General features: G+C 47.1%; 1 protein-coding gene across 2 annotated transcripts in view; it reads right to left on the bottom strand.

Annotated features, from left to right (window-relative positions):
- Nucleotides 1–19,847, bottom strand: part of SPTB (spectrin beta, erythrocytic) — a 136,352-nt gene that overhangs the window by 52,318 nt on the left and 64,187 nt on the right. For both annotated transcript variants that reach the window (XM_009211736.4, XM_003901929.5), the window contains exons 3-9: nt 6,396–6,547; nt 5,061–5,234; nt 4,027–4,112; nt 3,554–3,634; nt 3,085–3,200; nt 2,557–2,669; nt 1,544–1,731 (exon numbers count right to left, since the gene is read on the bottom strand). In XM_009211736.4, the coding sequence (XP_009210000.2) occupies nt 1,544–1,731; nt 2,557–2,669; nt 3,085–3,200; nt 3,554–3,634; nt 4,027–4,112; nt 5,061–5,234; nt 6,396–6,547 (910 nt within the window). The remainder of the gene's footprint in view (nt 1–1,543; nt 1,732–2,556; nt 2,670–3,084; nt 3,201–3,553; nt 3,635–4,026; nt 4,113–5,060; nt 5,235–6,395; nt 6,548–19,847) is intronic.

Here is a 19,847-nt window from a genome sequence, read left to right as displayed (position 1 = left end):
CCAAAAAAAAACAAAAAAACCTTCTTTGTTCTGCAAGTGATGAGGGCTTCTTATTAGCTCTCTGGTCAGTTTCTTATTGAGTGAGTCAATAAAACCCCAGAAGCAGCATTTTCCGTGGGAGAGCATACTACACTGAAAACAGCTTTCACCCAGGTCCTAATGAGCCAGATCTCCTGGCAAGTCCTACAGGCCAGATGCTTCCCAGAAGGCAGGAAAGGCTGGGCTCTGAGAGGATTGTAGGTGTAGGAGACAAGAATTGGCAGCAGGATTGCTGTCTAGCATGTGGGGTACAGGCTGCAGGTATCAGGTACTTCCACATTTCTGCATGTACCCAAGTGTCCCCCCATTTCTGCATCCTTGACCTGGCAGTCAAGGATCAGCTATATGCAATGTCCCCACCCTGAGCCCAGTCTAATGGATCTCAGTGCTCACAGGCACTTAAGAGAACTGTGGCCATGAAGCACTGTCTACACAGCCAAGAGATAACACCCCTGTGTGCAGTGACTGGTAGACTCATAGGGGATGCTAACTGTATTGGATTTAGGGCTTCAGAAATGGGTTGGTGTCAGACCAGAAACCAGATACTTGTTTATAGTATATCCTAGAGTCAGCATTTCACCTTTCCCCATTTCAGAGTCACGAATGGACAGTGTGGAGGGTAGGGGGGAATAGCAGAGCAGAAGGTACCACCAATGAGCTAGAAGCCTGTTTCAAAGGAGCTGGACAAGCTAATGGCAGATAAGCTGGAACGCCCTGTGTGTATGTGTGCATGTTTGTGTGTGTGTGCGTGTGCACATGCGTGGTTGTACATATGTATGTGCGTTTGCACATGTGGTTGTGTGTGCATATGTATGTGCATGGGTGCATAGTTGTGTGTGCACGCACAAATGCATGTATAGTTATGTGAATGTGTATGAATGCACGGTTGTGTGTGTATGGTTGTGTGTGCATGCATGTTCATGAGTGCACAGTTGTGTGTATGGATGGTTGTGTGTACGCAGGTATGCATGTGTGTGCATGGTTGCACACACGCTCTGCACGCACTAGGGTAGGGCAGAGTTCCTGAGAAGCAGGCTAAGTGCTCTGTTGCTGAGCAGTGACAGATGGGAGAGGAAAAGAAGGATGAACTTGATGATCCATAAGACCCCATGCAGAGAGCTCAGGGGCTGAGAGCACAGAGGTCATCTCATCAGAAAACAAGCCCACAGCTCAGTGGCAGACCAGAGAGGAGCTTTTCAGCCTGGATTATTCAAAGAGACTCAGAAGCCTATGATTTCCTTCCTGTTCCTCCTCAGGGATCTGGGAGGAACCACTGTCTTTGGTCGTGAATCGAGGTTTCTCATCAATGCTGGTTTCCTCTAAGCTGGTGGCTTGGGAGGAGAGTGGTGAAGAGGGGCACGAGGCAGGTGATACATGTGCAGCTCTCTAATCTTGAGCATGTGCCTCGTAGATGTACTTCATAAGGCCCAGGACCTGGCTCTACCTTTTGGTGGTCAGTTTCCCAGCCACTGAGGACCACCCTCCCGTGTTCCAAGGCCCTTACTTGGGTGGCTTCTCCACAGTGCGGTAGGTGCTGAAGGCCTGCAGCTGCTGCTGGACGCCTGTCAGTGAGTTGGCAAACTTGCGGCTGTTCAGAACAGTGATGGTCTGCTCGATCCAGGTGAGCAGGTCCGAGGCTAGCCCACTGTACTTTTCAATCATCTTCTCAGTCTCAATGGCATGGTCGATAACCTAAGGAATCACCTTCTCACTTATTCTCATCAGAAGGGCAATGCCACCATTGAGGATACCAATGAGGACCACCATCAAGGTGCCCTGAAATGGGGCTCCCACCTCCTAAGCCCCGGAGTGCTCTAGGCTGGGTTTGTTCCCTGAGCCCAAGACTGTTGGTAGGGCAGCAGGAGTGGACGGGAAGTGGGTGAAGCCCTCCTCTTGCCAATCGGCAGCGAGCTGGCCTGTTAGGGATTGGGAGCAGCTCCCCTCCCCAGTGCGAGAGAAGATTGGTAAGCTTGCTGTGCCAGGATGCCAGCCACTTGGGGGCCAGGGTTTTGTTTATTTTTAAATGTTCATGAGGAGTCAAGGGCTGCCAGCCATTGTCTTTACTAAACACGAGGCACAGAGATGAATGAGAAATGGTACCTATCCTTTAGGAGCTAAGGATCTATCTAGCAGAGGAGAGGAATCTGGCATGAGGGTCTCTACCGATGGGTGAGTTTCTGGTATACTGTGGGTGCCTAAGAGGTCGGCGATCACAATAAACAAACCACATAAAAGCCTGGAGGGTTCCTGTAGGGATGTTCATGAGATATGCATCTCAGGTGGACCAGGTGGACGCCAGGCACAGAGCAGCCGCCTGTGGTATCTTTCAGGACAGACCATCAACCTGCTTTGGAATTCAGCTCAGGAGCCATCAATGCTGCCAAGGGCAGCTTTAGAGGAAGTTAGGGGGTAGGGGAGCTGTACTCTTCACCCTTTCTTAGGTTGGAAAGGGGGCCACTCTTTGTGGATCTGGCAGACAGGGGAAGGGTGACACCTTGGTTCCAAAACAGCTTGTACCTTGCCGACACGCTTGCCCTCCACTGCCAGCACCTTCATCTTGGAGAAGTAGTGGTAAAACGCCACCACATAGGTGATGATGGATTTCTCATCAGGGTTTTCCGTAAAGACATCTGTTAGGGAAAAGGGTGTACTCTCAGGACCAAACTGGAAGCCAGGAAAGTCAGGCTTAGAGGATTTATCCCCCATTCCTCCAGCTTGAAGTTCAGCTACAGGCACAAGGTGACAACCAACAGAGCAAGAATGGAAGAATGTGATGAAATCCATTTTAGAACCACAAATTACAAAAGAAGAAAAGAAGAAAGATAGAAAGTCCATCTCCAAACAGACCAGGCAGGCATGGGAACCAGCATGGAGCAGAGAAGCAGGCCCAGAGCAGAGCCTGGCCCGGCCACTGCCCCTCCCTGTGCCCACAGCTTGCCCAGCACCTGGGCCGGCCTACAGAAGTCCTGTGGCTGAGCTCCTCTAGCACAGCGAGTGCATCCCTCATTGCTGCAGCAAAGGCTGGCAGGGGTGGGTGTGGCTCACCTTCGGGGTCGAGGAGCGGGATGATGCCCAGCTGGCGCTCAGCCACATCAAATGCGTGCTCCAGGTTGTGCCGGGCATTGGAGTCCTTCAGCTTATCAAAGTCGATCAGGTCGGGCCTGGGGACAAAGCTGGACTGTGAAAAGGGAGTGGCCACAGCATCCCCACCAGCAGGGCAGCCCTAGCATGAAGCAGACACTGTGCAGAGGCAGGGAGTTGGTCGGGCAAGAGGAGTGAAAGGAAGAGACGGGAGCAGAGGAGAGGGGGCAGGTGTGAGCCTTGGCACATGGGGGAAGTGGGTGGCAGACACGCTGCGATTTAAGGAAAGTGGGGGTGCTGTGGAGTGCTGAAGGGGAGAGGAGAAGGAACAGCGGAGGTCACATTTCTGTGACTCCATGTTAAGTGCAATGTGTCCAAATATTCCCAGGGAGGCTGTCTCAGTCAGTCCCCATGGCTGTCCCCTCCCTCTTACCGGTGCTTATGTATCAGGGCATTAAAGGCCAAGCCATCCTTCCAGCTGGAGGTAAAGTTGGTGACATTGACATGAGGGTAGCTGCATCCAAGAGAAACAGTAAGAGCTAAGAATTAGATTTTTTGTAGTCCCAAACAAGTGTACAAACTGAGGGCCAATATACTAGGAAAGAAATGGAACTGTCCTTTCTTGAGCCAGGTCACCAAGTGGGGGCAGCAGCTAAGCCACACACAGAGGCTCCCCCATCAGATGTGAACACCACACAGACCCCCCAGTCTGCCTGCAGGCAGCTTTGGAAAAGAATCCTGTATTCCCGGCCTCAAAGAATCAGCTCAGCACAGACTTCGCATCCATTACAGGCAGGCGGCTGTAGTTCTGGATGATGATATCTAGTGTCCCTCTGGGGATGGCAGTGCTTGTGGGGAGCAAGGGGCTGGTGGGGAACGTGCTGACAGCTGGTTCCCAGGGCATACCCTGCCGTCTTCATCTGACACCACAACAGCAACGCATCCTTGGCTGTTTCACGACCTTCCTGAGTTGGGACAACAATGTCCTGAATCTGAAGGTAGGAGAACAAGAGAGATTTGACGAGAATTCGCATCTGGATCTGTGCCTTCCTGCTGTCCCTGGGAGGCTCCCTCCCTCATCCCTCTGCTGTAGCTGCCAGCCCCACAGCAACACCACACCCTGAGGCCCTGGGCCCCAGCAGCCTGTTTCCCTGCCTCCGTCAGCCAAAATGGCGCAGGGATGAGACAGCTGTAATTGGATAACTAATAGAATGTGGAGAATCAGTGACGAGATGCCCCAATTCCTCCTCTGGACGTGCAATGCCCCTTGAGGCTGTGGAACAACATGAATGCTGGTGAGTACTGCACTTTCATTAGCAGCTCCTCTTGCCTTTCCATTCTCCCCAACTCTGCTGCTATTGTTGTTCAATTTTACGCATCCATGGAGAGTGAGATCGGACATCCAGGACCACTTGGTTGAGGTCTTTAGTCCGCGAGTTGTATGCTGTCTTCTTTCTCCTGCCCTCACCTCCTCGGGCAAGGTTCTTTCTGTCCCCCTGTTTTCCTCCCTTTCCCCTTTCTAAATTTCCTTACAAATTATCTGGACTTTGAATTTCAGGGTGAGAAGAGAAAAGTTTCTAACTGGAAAATATACACATGGATCCTCTATACAATTTTTGCAATTTCTGAATCTAATTATTTCAAAAAACAAGAAGTTACATATGTAGGGGGAGGAGGCTAAAAAGCTAATCTTCCAGCCAGATATCAACCCAGCTACCAATTAATTTCTATCTTCTCCCTGAAAAGACTATACTACTGAGTGAGCAGCTCCCCCTTAGCTTCAACGATTTGGGGTGATACAAGCACTGTCCCACATGGCAGATTTACAGACTCCCCGAATGTGCGCTAACATCCCCACTTTGTTCACCATTTTAGAAGATTCCCAGGCCCTGTGCAGCCTTGAGGGCTCCCTCGACTTCCTCTGCCCCCCAGGAACCTACCTGGAAGCGGAGGATGATGGTCCAGATGAGGCCCAGGACCAGGCGGTGGTTGCCGTCTACAACGTCATGGGAGCCCATGTTCTCCAGGTGCACACGCTGCTCCTTGAGGAACTGGAGAGCCTTGTCCACGTTCTCCAGGCAGTGGATGCGCATCTTCCCCTTGGTGGGCTTTGGCTGGGGGACAGCAGTGGCCCCCGTGGGCATGGAGGAACTGCACAGTCATCCCAGAGGCCGCAGCCTGGACCAGCTCCTGTCATAAGCACCTACCCTCCACCCTCTTGGCCAAACTCCAAGTCCCGTGGTCATTCATTGACACTATTCAGTGCTTTCCTTTCAGCAAAGCTCAGAGATTCCCTCCAACAAGCACCCAGAGATCGGCAACCAGGCTGCATCAGTGCCCTTCCAGGGCTGAACAAAGCCCTCTGAGTGGGCGATAAATGGCATTTGCATAAGATAGCATAACATATGGTTAACTGATCACTTACTATGTGCCAGGCACAGTTCTAAGAACTGTTTACTGCCAGTCAGTGTTAAGAGTGACTTTTAGGTTGGTGATTGATAATGGGTTCATCCTTGCCAATCAACCTTCACCTCTCCCCTGATGATAACTGCATCATCTGATGGGTTCCCCATGGTAACTCTCTCTAGTGGAATTTCAATGCAGGTTGAGAGGCAGAACTTCAGCACAGAGTTGAAAAGGCATTTCATTCAAGCCTTTTCATTCAGACTCTGAGGATCTCAGAATAACTTCATCAGGTACAGGTATCGTTGCCCTCATTTTACACATGGGGGAAATGGAGGAAAAGAGGGTCCTGCCTGACAGGCCCAAGGACACAAAGCTTACTCTGTGCTGAGCAAAACATAAACCTTCACCTACTTCTCCTTTGGGGTCAACAGTATTGCTGGCGGCTTACAACTGAGACAGCCTCTAATAAATTCCCACTTGCAAGGGTGGTAAAACACACAGCAAAATGGCTTCCACACTTTCCTCTTGGTTCCAAGAGAGACGCATCTTAGCCCAATGGGCAGACTGAGGGCCAGGCCATCACAGGCCAGCTACAGATGCCCAGAGCCCAGTGTGAAAGTCAGGAGCTCTGCATGGCTTCTGGGAGAAGCATGAAGGGGTGGGAGTGGTCAGAGGAGGCAAGAAGTTCTGGGAAGAATTCAGAGAACCCAGTCAGCCACATGGATGCTTCCCATTCTAAGTATTAGAGCCTCCCAAAGGAGCAGAGAGGAAACTGGGAAGGCCATGAGAACTTGAGATGCCCTCAAACCATGTCTTTGCTGAAGAGGGGCCGATGGCAGCAGCCCCGGGGCCCACGGAAGGGACTTTACCAGCATCTCTCCAGAGAGCACCTCCAGTAGCTTGATGAGCATGCGCCCATCCCGCAGGTCCTTGTAGAGATCAGTGATGCGGCAGGACACTCGAGCCAGGTGCGAGTTCACCCATTTTGTGAAGGTCTTTTTCTGAACAACTTCCCGCTCATCTAGGCGGAGAGAAGAACCTTGGTGAGGTGCCTGAGGTTGGCAGGGTCCTTGTGACATGGGGCCAAGGGGTTTTACCTTAAGCCCCATGCTTGCCAGAGGAGGTCGATGTATTCATTCCACTCCCTTCCTGGGAGCATTTGCCATCAAGATGTAGCAATACCGGTCCACAAGCCACCAGAACAGAGGCAGTAAGGAGATCACTCCCACTGCCATCATATTCTATGCACAGTATCAGGACACTCCTAATTCAGCATCTGTTTCCCTGTATCAGTCAGACTACTCTGTACTGTTGTGCCACTGAATTCAGATTTCAATGCCAGGATTACCCATCCACCCATCAAACATTCCCTCTGCCTAGAATGCTCTCTCTGAGCCCCTCCACTCCGCCCCACCTCCTTCACTTAACACTAATTCATCCTTTAAGAGCCGGTGTAAATGGCACTTGGGTTGCGTCTCCCCTCCTGTGCCCTGCTCCCTGCATTTACATTTCCTTCTCTCTCCTGGATGCTCCCTGAGCCCAGGGAAATCTGTCTTGGTCACCTGTCTGTCTCCAGTGTCTGGAACCTGGCACACCATCAGTACTCCATAGCTGTATTGTGGCTGTCTGTACAAACATTGATTCTGTTCCTATTATGTGGCAGCACTGTGCTAGGCCTGAGGACGCACAGAGGTAAAACAAATTTCCTGCCCTCAAGGAGTTTCTGGTAGGGGGAGGAAAATGATGAGCAAGGGAAGAGGATATGTAGCATGTGTGATTCATGTGGGGGTAAGCATAGTGAAGGTTTGGGCTGAGGGCTGTCCGTGGCATTATGCTGTCTTTCTCACCCCTGGGAAGGTGACATGACATCCCCACCCTAAATCAGCATCAGCCCAAGCCAAGCCCCTGGCCCATGCTGTACCAGATCAGGTGGGGTACTTCTTAATGCCTCTGTACAAATAATGCTGGTGGTCTGTCCAAGTGAGGCATGAGCATTACCTGGGGAAGCTCGGACAAGATGCTAGAGACAGGACAGAAGACTGGGATGGCACAAAATAAAGGGAAAAGGATAGGGGAGGAGAGAGGGAGAAAAAAAAGAAAAGTAGTAGAAAAGAAGAAAAACAAGTAAGATAGAATTGAAGGTGAGAAGAGAGGAGTGAGCCCTCTCTGGATTTATGAACAGTTTGGTGGCAATTGGCTTCTGGGCACTTAGGTTTGAAGATTCAGGGCAGGAGGTGACTTGGCAGTGAGGCTGGGCCTGGAGGTTGTGGAGGATCCCTGGGGAGGGTACATGGCTGGGTGGGGGAGATCACAGCCAGGACGCACCTGGAGTGGCCTAGCCAGGAGCGGTGTCCGCGCGGTAGAAGCAGGCTGTGTGCTCAACTGAGCCTCAGCCGTGAAAGGGCTGGCTTTTTAAATTATTAAATATCTGATTCAACAATAACAAAAAGAGGAGCTCAGCCAGTTCTGCCTCAAGGGTAGAATCTTGGCAGTTCCTGAGGCTTGCTGCATCAGATGTCTTCCTGTTTCATGGCTATTTTGGTATTAGGAACTCAGACCCTTGATTCTTCTGTGTACCCATAGAGCAAATGTTTACCATACAACCGTCAGGTGCCAGGCCCTGGGTGGCAGTGCGGAACTCAAGGACAAGACCAACGGTCCCCATCCTTGAGGCAGACAGAGTCTATTATAAATATGACGAGGGCTTGAGTCATACATGAAGAATTCTACAGCAGCCATCTAAATAAGACTTCCAAGAAGAGAAAAAGTACTACTACTGACTGTGTGAATCCTAAATACATGTAGAATTTAAACGGCACTCATTTTTTCTGGGCCTCTGTGCAAAGTTTCAGCGAGAAAACTCCCCTTACCCTTTTGTCAGCAGCAAATTAAACCACTTTCCTGATTTTAAATGCTGCTTCAGCAAAATGTAACTAAACGGGGTTTGATGCCATACTGGACGGAAAGCAATTACATTTATTCTGGGGCATTTTTAGATTCAATAGAGCCAGCCACAGTCCCACAGTTCTTTCCCTAGAAACCAGATCTATTCTTTAAGTAGCTAGCCCTCCAGGTCAGGTGCGGAGCCTCTGACTAAGGGGGGTAAAAATGTTAGCCCCTTAAATGTAGGTGTCCCCCAAAGTGAAAGTATTGCTTCCTCCTTCTCCTGTCGTTAAGAATGCAAACAATTCATTACCTGGGTGCTGAGACCTATTTATCTGTGCTTGGCAAAGGGTAAGGGAGTGCCTCTAGCTGGGAACATGGATTAATTCTAGGCCACTGGGCTGGTGCATTTATTGGTACAGAAGTATCAGAAAGCACCCTTGGATCTCCCCAGTTTTCACCACATGAATGATGCCCCCTGGACCCTCAAACATGGGAGCCACAGGTTTTGAGCACAGGCAGGTGGCCTCCTAGCTGCCTTTTATTTGAAGGCTGGAGTGAAATCACCCAGAATCCCCAGAGCCCCAAAACGCTTTGCAATGTTGAGACACGGAAATATTTTGAGAGGCTAATGATGATCGGAAGGGGAGAAAAGGCCCCTGGGTGGGAGGCATTTCCATGAGCTGGCTGGCTCCAGCCGCCTGGCATTGGCGTGCTCAGCACATTCACTCCCGCACAGCCCAGACGCTCATCCTGTGCCTTCCAAGTGCAGGAGAGGCAGGTGGCCTGGAGCCAGCTAGGCTGGGAACCCCGGTAGTGTGGACAGGAAGAGAGGTGGCTGTGCACTGGGCCTGCTGTCCCCAGGGGACCCAGACCATCCTATTGGGACCCACCATGGGAAGGAGGCCTCAGCACAGCCCTGCCAGGAGCCAGGCCTTATTTCCAGAGCCCTACCCTGCCAGTGCAGGAAAGGGGGTGAGTCCACCAGCATGGACTGGTTCACAGCCTCTGCTGCCATCAAACCCAGCATCTCTTTCCTTTCTGTTCCTCTTTTCTTTTCTTTTCTTTTTGACGGAGTCTTGCTCTGTTGCCAGGCTGGAGTGCAGCAGCGCTATCTCGGCTCACTGCAACCTCCGCCTTCTGGGTTCAAGTGATTCTCTTACCTCAGCCTCCTGAGTAGCTGGAAATATACATGTGCGCCACCACGCCTGGCTATTTTTTGTATTTTTCACCATGTTGGCCAGGATGGTCTTGATCTCTTGACCTCGTGATCCTCCTGTCTCGGCCTCTCAAAGCGCTGGGATTACAGGTGTGAGCCACTGTGCACAGCCCTCTCTGTTCCTCTTTCTTTCCCTTTCCTTCCCAGGCTGTGGCCATCCTCATTCCCTGCTGTGTGTTAGGCCTTTGCCTAGAAAACTCATCTTCCTCCCTGATCAGCTCTGACCCAGAATTATTGTCTTATGGGGACTGGGTGACCTAAAACCCTTCAAAGGTTTAGTTTGAGGTCAAATATACACCCATGACACTAAAACCCTCAAATATATTTATCTAGTAATAAGTGAGTTCGTACATGGAACGGGCTGGCACAGAGAAAGGTTGCCGTCATGTGAACTTTCATTGTTATCGTCACTACTACTGCTGCTATTACTAGTGGGCCCTGTCCTAGGTGCTGCAGGGGCGTTGGGCAGCTCACTCTCCCCAAGGCCTTAAGATACAGTTGAAGAAACAATACTCAAACCCACCAATTAACTTTGGCAAGCACATAAGAAATAAGTGGCAGTTCACTTTAATAACACAAAAGCCATCACAGGGTAATACTGAATTCCATATCAGATACATGACACATATGGTCAATGCTCGAGGGTTCCAAGAAGAAAGAGGTCATTTCCGATTGGAGTGGTCGAGGGGGGACCTGGTGAAGAAAGCCACTTTGGATTGTCAGAAGGGGAGGGGAGCCAGGGAGACAGAATGAGTCCAAGCAGACAGGTATAAAAAGCCAAAGCTAGGCCGGGCGCGGTGGCTTATGCTTATAATCCCAGCATTTTGGGAGACTGAGGCAGGTGGATCACCTGAGGTCAGGAGTTCGAGACCAGCCTGGCCAACATGATGAAACCTCATCTCTACTAAAAATACAAAAAATTAGCCAGGCATGGTGGCAAGCACCTGTAATCTCAGCTACTTCGGAGGCTGAGGCAGGAGAATCATTTGAACCCAGGAGGCAGAGGTTGCAGTGAGCCAAGATCCTGCCATTGCACTCCAGCCTGGGCAACAAGAGCAAAACTTCGTCTCAAAAAAAAAAAAAAAAAAAAAAAGGCCAAAGCTTATTCAGGGGCTAGGGCTAGAGAATAGCTACAGGTTACAGAAAAAGCAGGTTTTGGGTTTATTTATTTATTTATTTTGAGACGGAGTCTCGCTCTGTCGCCCAGGCTGGAATACAGTGGTGCGATCTCGGCTCACTGCAACCTCTGCCTCCTGGGTTCAAGTGATTCTCTTGCCTCAGCCTCCCAAATAGCTGGGACTACAGGCATGCACGACCACACCTGGCTAATTTTTTATATTTTTAGTGGAGATGGGGTTTCACCATATTGGCCAGGCTGGTCTTGAACTCCTGACCTTGTGATCCGTTCACCTCAGCCTCCCAAAGTGCTGGGATTATAGGGGAAAGCAGGTTTTAAACAGGATGTGGAAAGCTTTAAACGAGAGGCTAAGAAGTTTAGATTTAATCCTAGAGGCTGGCTAGACGCAGTGGCTCACGCCTGTAATCCCAACACTTTGGGAGGCCGAGGCAGGTGGATCACGAGGTCAGGCGATCGAGACCATCCTGGCTAACATGGTGAAACCCCGTCTCTACTAAAACTACAAAAAATTAGCTGGGCATGGTGGCCGGCGCCTGTAGTCCCAGCTACTCAGGAGGCTGAGGCAGGAGACTGGCATGAACCCGGGAAACGGAGCTTGCAGTGAGCCGAGATCACGCCACTGCACTCCAGCCTAGGTGACAGAGCAAGACTCCGTGTCAAAAAAAAAAAAAAAAAAAAAATTTAATCCTAGAGGCAAAGGAGGCACTGAAGGTGTGGTAAGGTCATTTCCTGAAATATGAATTTGTAAGGCCCGCAATGTTAATAAAGATACAAAATGTTTCAGATTACATCTCAAAGGAAGTATGCAAAATCCATACAAAGAAAACCTTAAAAGGCTCCTGAGGCATGCACAAGAAAATCTAGACAAACGGAAATGCACGCTGAGGTCTTGAATAAAAAACTCAACATCATCAAGATATCAATTTACCCTAAATTAATATATATTTAATAGTGTTTTAAATATATTTAAATTATACAATTTGAATTTGTGGGATAAAAAGACAAATGATTAAAAATTTCACTGAAAAAACATGCAATCAAAAATAGGAATATTCCAAAAAATAAGAGTACTAAAGGGCTACCAACCTTTCCAGATGTTTTGTCTATCAAAGAATAGTGTAAACTTATAGTAAAACTGTGTTGTACTAGCATATGAAAAGATGGATATATCAATGGGACAGAAATAGTCCCAGTACATACTGGCATTTAATGGCTGATAGAGGTGGCATTTCTAATAGGAAGGGGAAAGATGAATTACTCAATAAGAGTATTGGCAAAACTGGATGGACAGGCAGGAAAAGTTAGTTACATTCATACCTCATACTCCAGGATAATTTTCATGTGGGTCAAAAATTGAAATGTAAAACACAAAACTATAAAAATACCAAAATAAGGCTAGGCGTGATGGCTCATGCCTGTAATTCCAGCACTTTCGAGAGGCTAAAGCAGGTAGATCACTTTGGGTCAGGAGTTTGAGACCAGCCTGGCCAATATGATGTATCCCCATCTCTACTAAAAATACAAAAATTAGCCAGGCATGGTGGCGCACGCCTGTAATCCCAGCTACTCAAGAGACTGAGGCATGAGAATTACTGGAACTCAGGAGCTGAAGATTGCAGTGAGCTGAGATTTTGCCATTGTGCTCCAGCCTGGGTGATAGAATGAGACCCTGTCTCAAAACAACAATAACAACAACAAGAAAAGATCAATCATGGTAAATGCTTTCTACAATGTTAGCGTAGGGAAGGGCTTTCAAAATATGACACAAAATCCAAAAGCCATAAAATAAAAATTTGAAAGTTCAACTACATTAAAATAATGTTTGTGTTGGACCAGGCATTGTGGCTCATACCTATAATCCCAGAGCTTTGAGAGGCCAAAGTAGGAGGATCACTTGAGGCCAGGAGTTTGAGAGTAGCCTGGGCAATATAACAAGATTGCATCTCTACAAAAAAATTAAAAAATTAGAGGGGTGTGGTGGCACGTACCTGTAATCCTAGCTATTCAGGAGGCTGAGGCAGGAGGATCACTTGAGCTCAGTTTGAGCTATGTTGTAAGCTATGATCATGCCACCGCACTCTAGTCTGGGTGAAAGACTGAGACCCACCTCAAAAAAAAAAGTTTGTATTGGATAAAACACCATAAGCAAAGTCAAACAAACGAGGAAAAAAATTTCTAAAGGGCTAATGTACTCAATATACAAAAAGCACCTACATATTAACAGGGAAAAAGACCAATAATGTGAACAAAGAGTTAACAGAAAAAATTATAAGCATCTCTTAAATGTATAAAAAAAAAGTATAAAAAAAATGTACAAGTCACTCATAATAGAGGTCCAAATTAAAAGCCCACGTGCATGCACACACACACACATGCAAATACACAATCTAATAATGATCCTTAATTTGTTTGAACAAACTAATCATAAAGACATTTTTGAGACAACTTGGAAAATCTGAATATCAAGCATGTATTAGGTTATATTTTTAGGGAATTATTGTTAATTTTATTAGGTGTAATAATGGTACCATGGTTAGGCGGAAAATGCTCACGTTTTTCAGAGATACATACTAGAGTAATTAGGGGGAAATATCATGATGATCTTTACTTTACTTTAACAATGCTTCAACCCCCAAAATAGATCAGCAAATATAACAACATATCAACAATTGTTAAATTCAGGTGATAATGTAAGGATCCTATTATATTTTTGTCTCTACTTTTTTATCAGTTTTTAATTTTGCATAATAAAAGCCAAGAAGTAAAATGAAAATACACGAACACACTATGTTTCACCTATCAGCTGGGCAAAGATCAAGAAGTCTGATAAAATACTTGTGTTGGCAAGGATGTGGTGAAAAAACATTCATGTGTTGCTGGAGAGGGTATAATTGGCTCAACCTCTATGAAAGGCAATTTGGCAAGACCCCTCAGAATTACAAATGCACATGCTTTTGGACCCAGTAATTCCACTTCTAGGAATTTATCCTACAGATCTATTAATACACTGGTAAAAAAAAAAAAAAAAAAAAAAAAAAAAAAATCTACATAGAAGTTGGAAATTCATTGCATTTTTAAATTTTAAAATCTTTTGATAACTTTTTTTAATTAAAAAAATAGGCCAGGCGTAGTGGCTCATGCTTGCAGTCCCAGCACTTTGGAAGGCCGAGGTGGGCAGATCACAAAATCAGGAGTTCCAGACCAGCCTGACCAACATGGTGAAACTCCCTCTCTACTAAAAACACAAAAATTAGCCAGGTGTGGTGGCAGGTGCCTGTAATCCCAGCTACTCAGGAGGCTGAGGCAGGAAAATCGCTTGAACCTGGGAGGCGGAGGTTGAAACAGTGAGCCGAGATCGCGCCACTGCACTCCAGCTTAGACGACAAAGTGAGACTCCGTCTCAAAAAAAAAAAAGAATGTGGAGGCTGCTTATATACTAATATCAAACAATCATCACGATACATTGGGTGAGGCCGGGCGCGGTGGCTCAAGCCTGTAATCCCAGCACTTTGGGAGGCCAAGACGGGCAGATCACGAGGTCAGGAGCTCAAGACAATCCTGGCTAACATGGTGAAACCCCGTCTCTACTAAAAAATACAAAAAAACTAGCCGAGCGAGGTGGCGGGCGCCTGTAGTCCCAGCTACTCGGGAGGCTGAGGCAGGAGAATGGCGTGAACCCGGGAGGCGGAGCTTGCAGTGAGCTGAGATCCGGCCACCGCACTCCAGCCTGGGCCACAGAGCGAGACTCCGTCTCAAAAAAAAAAAAAAAAAGATACATTGGGTGAGAAACATAGAACAGTATATAGTAAAAACACAAAAAGCAAAACTACAGCTGGGGAAAAAATATAGACCATGTGCTTATATATGCATAAAATATTTCTGGAAAGATACACAAGAAATGATTAACAGAGGTTGTGGGAAAAGAACTGGATGTCTGGGGGACTGAGGTGGGAGTAAAACTTGTTATTTGCCCTTTTATAGCTTTTGGGTTTTACTTACTGGGTGTATATATTACTCCTTCAAAACAGAAATAGATATATTTTCCTTTTCCTTTTTTTTTTCTTTGAGACAAAGTCTCGCTGTGTCACCCAGGCTGGAGTGCAATGGCACCATCTCGGCTCACTGCAACCTCCACTTCCTGGGTTTAAGTGATTCTCCTGTCTCAGCCTCCCGAGTAGCTGGGATTACAGGCGTGTGCCAACATGCCCAGCTAATTTTTGTATTTTTAGTAGAGACAGCGTTTCACCATGTTGGCCAGGCTGGTCTCAAACTCCTGACCTCAGGTGATCTGCCTGCCTTGGCCTCCCAAGGTGCTGGGATTACAGGCATGAGCCACCGCGCCCAGCCTAAAGAAAATACTAATATGTTTTTCTTTTCTTCCTTTTTCCAAGATAGCCTCATTCCTTTTGTGTGCTTTCCTGCCTTAGGGATTTTTCACCAGGCCAAAATCATAAGCATCTTTAACCACCTGAGCCCATAAGAGAAGTGAAAAGGAGAGAGCAAGGCCGATGGCAGAAGCACTGGCCTCTGGATGCAAAAGGGAAGTGAGGTCTGTAAGGAGCAAGGAACGCTCTGCCTCCCCGACCCCCACACAGCTCCTGTCTGAGGTTCCGCCCTCTGAATACTCTCTACGGGGGTTTAAAGCATAAATGTCTCCCCACAGGGTCACGGCTCAGTCTGTTTCTTGTGTTACTCCTTCGCCAGGCTTCCCGTGGGTCCTCCCTCCTCCCTTCTTGGTTAGCAGCACACCAGCCGCCAGCCCCACCCACCCAGGACCTGCTTCACCCCCTGATGTCACAGGCATCTGGGAAGTTCACCATCAAAAGTCCCTAGTGGGGTTGTTTTAAAAATAGGAGCCGTCCTTAAACCAAATGGTAAAGTTGAAGTATCTTATCTTTGGAAGCTTCGTCTCCCATTTCTGGGTCCATCTATTTATTGCTTCAGTGGCTTTCTATTACATTTCTTGAGGGTTTTGTGCCTATCCCTCCTTTTTCTGTTAAAAAAAATTTGCTTTCAAGAATAGAAAATAGCAACCTAAATAATCAAAAACAAGGAATAATTTAATATTTTGGTATATTAATGAGGATACTATTAAGGTTGTTAAAGAAATTTCAATGACAGGAAAGGATATTATAATGTATTTTGGGGGAAAATTAAGATTTTCAAACCTATGTCCTAATGCTGGGTAACTTTTTTTTTCTTTTCTGTGTTTTCTAAAATATTTGCAATGGACATATATTGCTTTTATAATACGAAACAACAGATGCCATAAAGAAAAATAGGATATAAAGTTCATAAACCCTGAGGACTAATAGATGAAAAGTAAAAAAAGTTTCTATCTCGAGGAAGTCTGCATTTTCAGTCACTCACAGCCTTAAGCTACAGGTAAAACTAGTAGGTCAGAAAGACAAGTAGGAGCAAAGGTACCAAGGGAGGCCCATGGACCACGAGTCTTCTGAAAACAGTCATTTCATGCTGAGCCCTTTGCAGGTTCACAACTTGCGATTTCTCTCCTTCTCATGCCAAGAAGCCAAGAGCTTAGGGAACCAGAGTGAGCCATGCTTTGTTTTGCCGTTGTTGTTTTTGTTTGTTTGTTTGTTTGTTTTTTGAGATGGAGTCTCCCTCTGTCACCCAGGCCGGAGTGCAGTGGCACAATCTTGGTTCACTGCAACCTCCGTCTCCTGGGTTCAGGTGATTCTCCTGCCTCAGCCTCCCCAAGTAGCTGGGACTACAGGCACGCACCACCACACCCAGCTAAATTTTTTTTTTTTTTTTTTTTTTTTTTTTTTTTTGTATTTTTAGTAGAGGCCAGGTTTCACCATGTTGGCCAGGCTGTTCTCAAACTCTTGACCTCAGGTGATCCGCCTGCCTTGGCCTTCCAAAGTGCCTGGATTATAGGCATGAGCCACCGTGCCCGGCCAAGTGAGCCATACTTTAACAGCCATGAACTTGTGGCAAACCTCAATGACACAGATGCCAATCCACAATAAAGCCTAGCATGGGGCAGACTCTCAGGGACACATCATAAATGATGATGACACAAATTCTACTGTTTCTGTTTAACCAGTCTGAAGAGGAATTTTCCTTTCAACTAACTTTCATCACACTGGTTTTGTGAACAGCTATTTCCCCAACCCTTAAGGATTTGCAACATAGCTAGGGGTGATTCTAACATGGAAGTTTAGGATGCTTACTACATATCTTAAGATGCAAATGCAAGAATAAAGCCCATAAGACTGATTTTAAAGTGGTCAGAAGCCGGGTGCAGTAGTGCATGCCTATAGTCCCAGTTACTTGGGAGGCTGAGCTTGGGGTATAGTAATTCAAAGGGAGACAATATAGCCATTAAAATAATTTGCATGTTTGCTGACATGAAAAGATACTCATAGCATATTGCTACATGAAAGAGGGTCTAAGATTATACTATTATAGATAACAATATATACACAGACCTATACAGTCATATACAGTCATACATCTATAGAAATTAAAATGTCTATATGAGACATTAACAAAATCTCTACTTTTCTTTATCTGTTTTTCTCATATTTTCTATATCAAATATATATTCTTGTTAACAAAAATGTTAAAAAGATACCGAAGTAAATATCTTATTGCTTTTTTATTTGTTTATTTATGTTTTTGAGGCAGAGTCTCCCTCTGTCGCTCCAGCTGGAGTGCAGTGGCGGGATCTCAGCTCACTGTAACCTCCGCCTCCTGGGTTCAAGCAAATCTTGTGCCTCAGCCTCCCGAGTAGCTGGGATCACAGGCATGTGCCACCACACCCAGCTAATTTTTTGTATTTTTAGTAGAGAAAGGGTTTCACCATGTTGGCCAGGCTGGTCTGGAGCTCCTGGCCTCCCTGCTGGGCCTCTCAAAATGCTGGGATTACAGGCATGAGCCACTGTGTCCAGCTCTTATTGCATTTTACATAAAATATGATCTTTATATTATTGCAAAAGAAAACAAGTTATCGTAGACCAGTTTAAATCAAAAAGTTTTTTTATTTTTGAAGAAGGCTAGTTTTCATCTGGAGTTTAAAAATGATAATGGTTTTAGAATGGCAGGGAAGAAAAAGGAGGTCATATTCAAAGCCCCTCAGGTGGCAACGGGCAAGTGGCTATGTGTGTGTGTGCATGTGTGTACATGTATGCAGGTTTTGGGAGTTGGGGTGAGAAGCAGTGAATTTATCCAGAGCAAGGCAGCTGCAGGACAGTCTAGGGAATGTGAACATTATAGTCCAGGTACATAACAGCCCAGAGGTTCCTAAGTAAAGCAGCACCTCCTGAAGGTGTGCTGGAGGACAAAGATTCTAACTGTCCTGTGTAAACGGGACTGGACAGGGGAGAGGCAGGAGGCAGGAGGCTCAAAAGGCTGGTGTTGGAAGGAAAAATGGGAAGGGGCATCTCCGGGGGGCCACAAAGGAGTACAAAAGGTAAGAATGAAGAACATTCAGTAGGGTCCGCGGGCTGCAGCCCAAGCAGCGCTGTGATGACTTTAAAGCCCTGGGATCCTAGTCCTGTCCTGGCCACTTCCTGGCATTGTGACCTTCCTCATCTCTAGGGAGATGACAACAGCTATACCCTGCCCACTTCATAGAGTGGGTGAAGAGTCATGGAGATGACCTGAACAAAAGCAGCTAGAACATGAAGCAGTTGCACAAATATCAGGCATGGTTGTCTTGCATGCAGGTGGTGGCTGCAGAGAGAAATTACACTCTCTGAGAACATCGGGCTGCAAAAGTCAAGACAGTCCAGGACTTGGCCTCAGCCTAGGTGATGCCTTTAGTGAACAGAGAGAGAGTTTCTGGAGAAGCACCGATTTGCTGAAAAGGATCAGTTCCCTTCCCCAGGCCAGGAACCAAAGCTACATGGTTCAGGGTAAAGAAACACATTGTCAATACCACTCCATAGGTGGCTTCTGCTCAAACTGTCAGAGCTAGAAGAGCATTGGGCATCATCTAGTTCAAGCCCCTGGTGTTACAGGTGAGGATAAAGAGGCCCCGAGGAGCAGAAGAGTGACTTGATCAAGGTCCCCTAACGATAGAGGCAGGAGGACAGAAGAGTGATATTGCCAGGTAGACCATTTTCTCCTCACTTATGGGTAACAAGCTAACTCAAACAGCATCTTCTCTTTACCGGACTTCTGCACAGCCTCCCCACAACCCGTTCTCCTTACAGAGGGTGATCCTTAGTAGTCAGAGCGAGCCCTAAAAACCCAAATCTAACCATGTCATTTTCCTGCTGAAAGTACTTTGATGGGCTGGCAGCAGCTCCTACCCTCCACCCTCTACTGAAGGCTCAGCTCCTGTCCTGCAGCCCACAGCTAATGCTCCCTCTCTTGGACCCTTCAACCTCACCACTGTTTTGCAAAGAACTCCCTCCTTAAACTCCACAGCCACCCCTTTTGAGTTTTCCTCTGCTTCCTGCCCAGGACCTTGGCAACGCTGGTGGCCTATCAGGCCTGTGAGGTGGCCCCTGTCTGCCCTCCTATCAACACCACTGACCCTGTGCTCTGATTCAAACATGCTTATCCCCTGAACTGAGCTGCAGTTTATGTTACAAACTTTACAGTTCCCAGCAAATCTTCATAGCATTTGTCATAATTTGCCGTGCACATGTGTCTATGCATATAGACGCATGTGGGATTATTTGATCTACCTCTGTCTCACTAGACTGTAAAATGAGACTCTCTGGTTGATCTACTTTCCCGAGTCTGAAGGCCAAAGGGTTTGGAGGTAAAATGCTCGCAGAGACTCAGCTGCTACTAGCCTCCTTGTCACTCTCTCTCAGTGACATGTTATAAAGGGAAAATGGAAAATTGCTACAGATGCTCTGAAAACAACACCCTTGGCACCTCCTCAGCCAAGCAGCATGTGGGGGACACATGGGGCAGGGAGAATGGGTGCTGGCTGCTCCTGAGAGCCATAAACACAGTCAAGGCCTGGGGTCAGAGCTTGCCCTTGGGAACAAATCCCACAGAAATGTCCCAAAGATGGAGGAGGCTATTAACATGGTTCACTCAGACTACACTGCTGGGGGAGAGAACACAGTCTTATTATTAACCTCAGTGTATTAATAT

This window comes from Papio anubis, chromosome 7 (genome assembly GCF_008728515.1).
Source record: "Papio anubis isolate 15944 chromosome 7, Panubis1.0, whole genome shotgun sequence".
In the NCBI taxonomy this organism is placed as follows: domain Eukaryota; kingdom Metazoa; phylum Chordata; class Mammalia; order Primates; family Cercopithecidae; genus Papio; species Papio anubis.
Note: the sequence above shows the minus strand (reverse complement) of the source record. Positions and strands in the feature narration are given on the sequence as shown.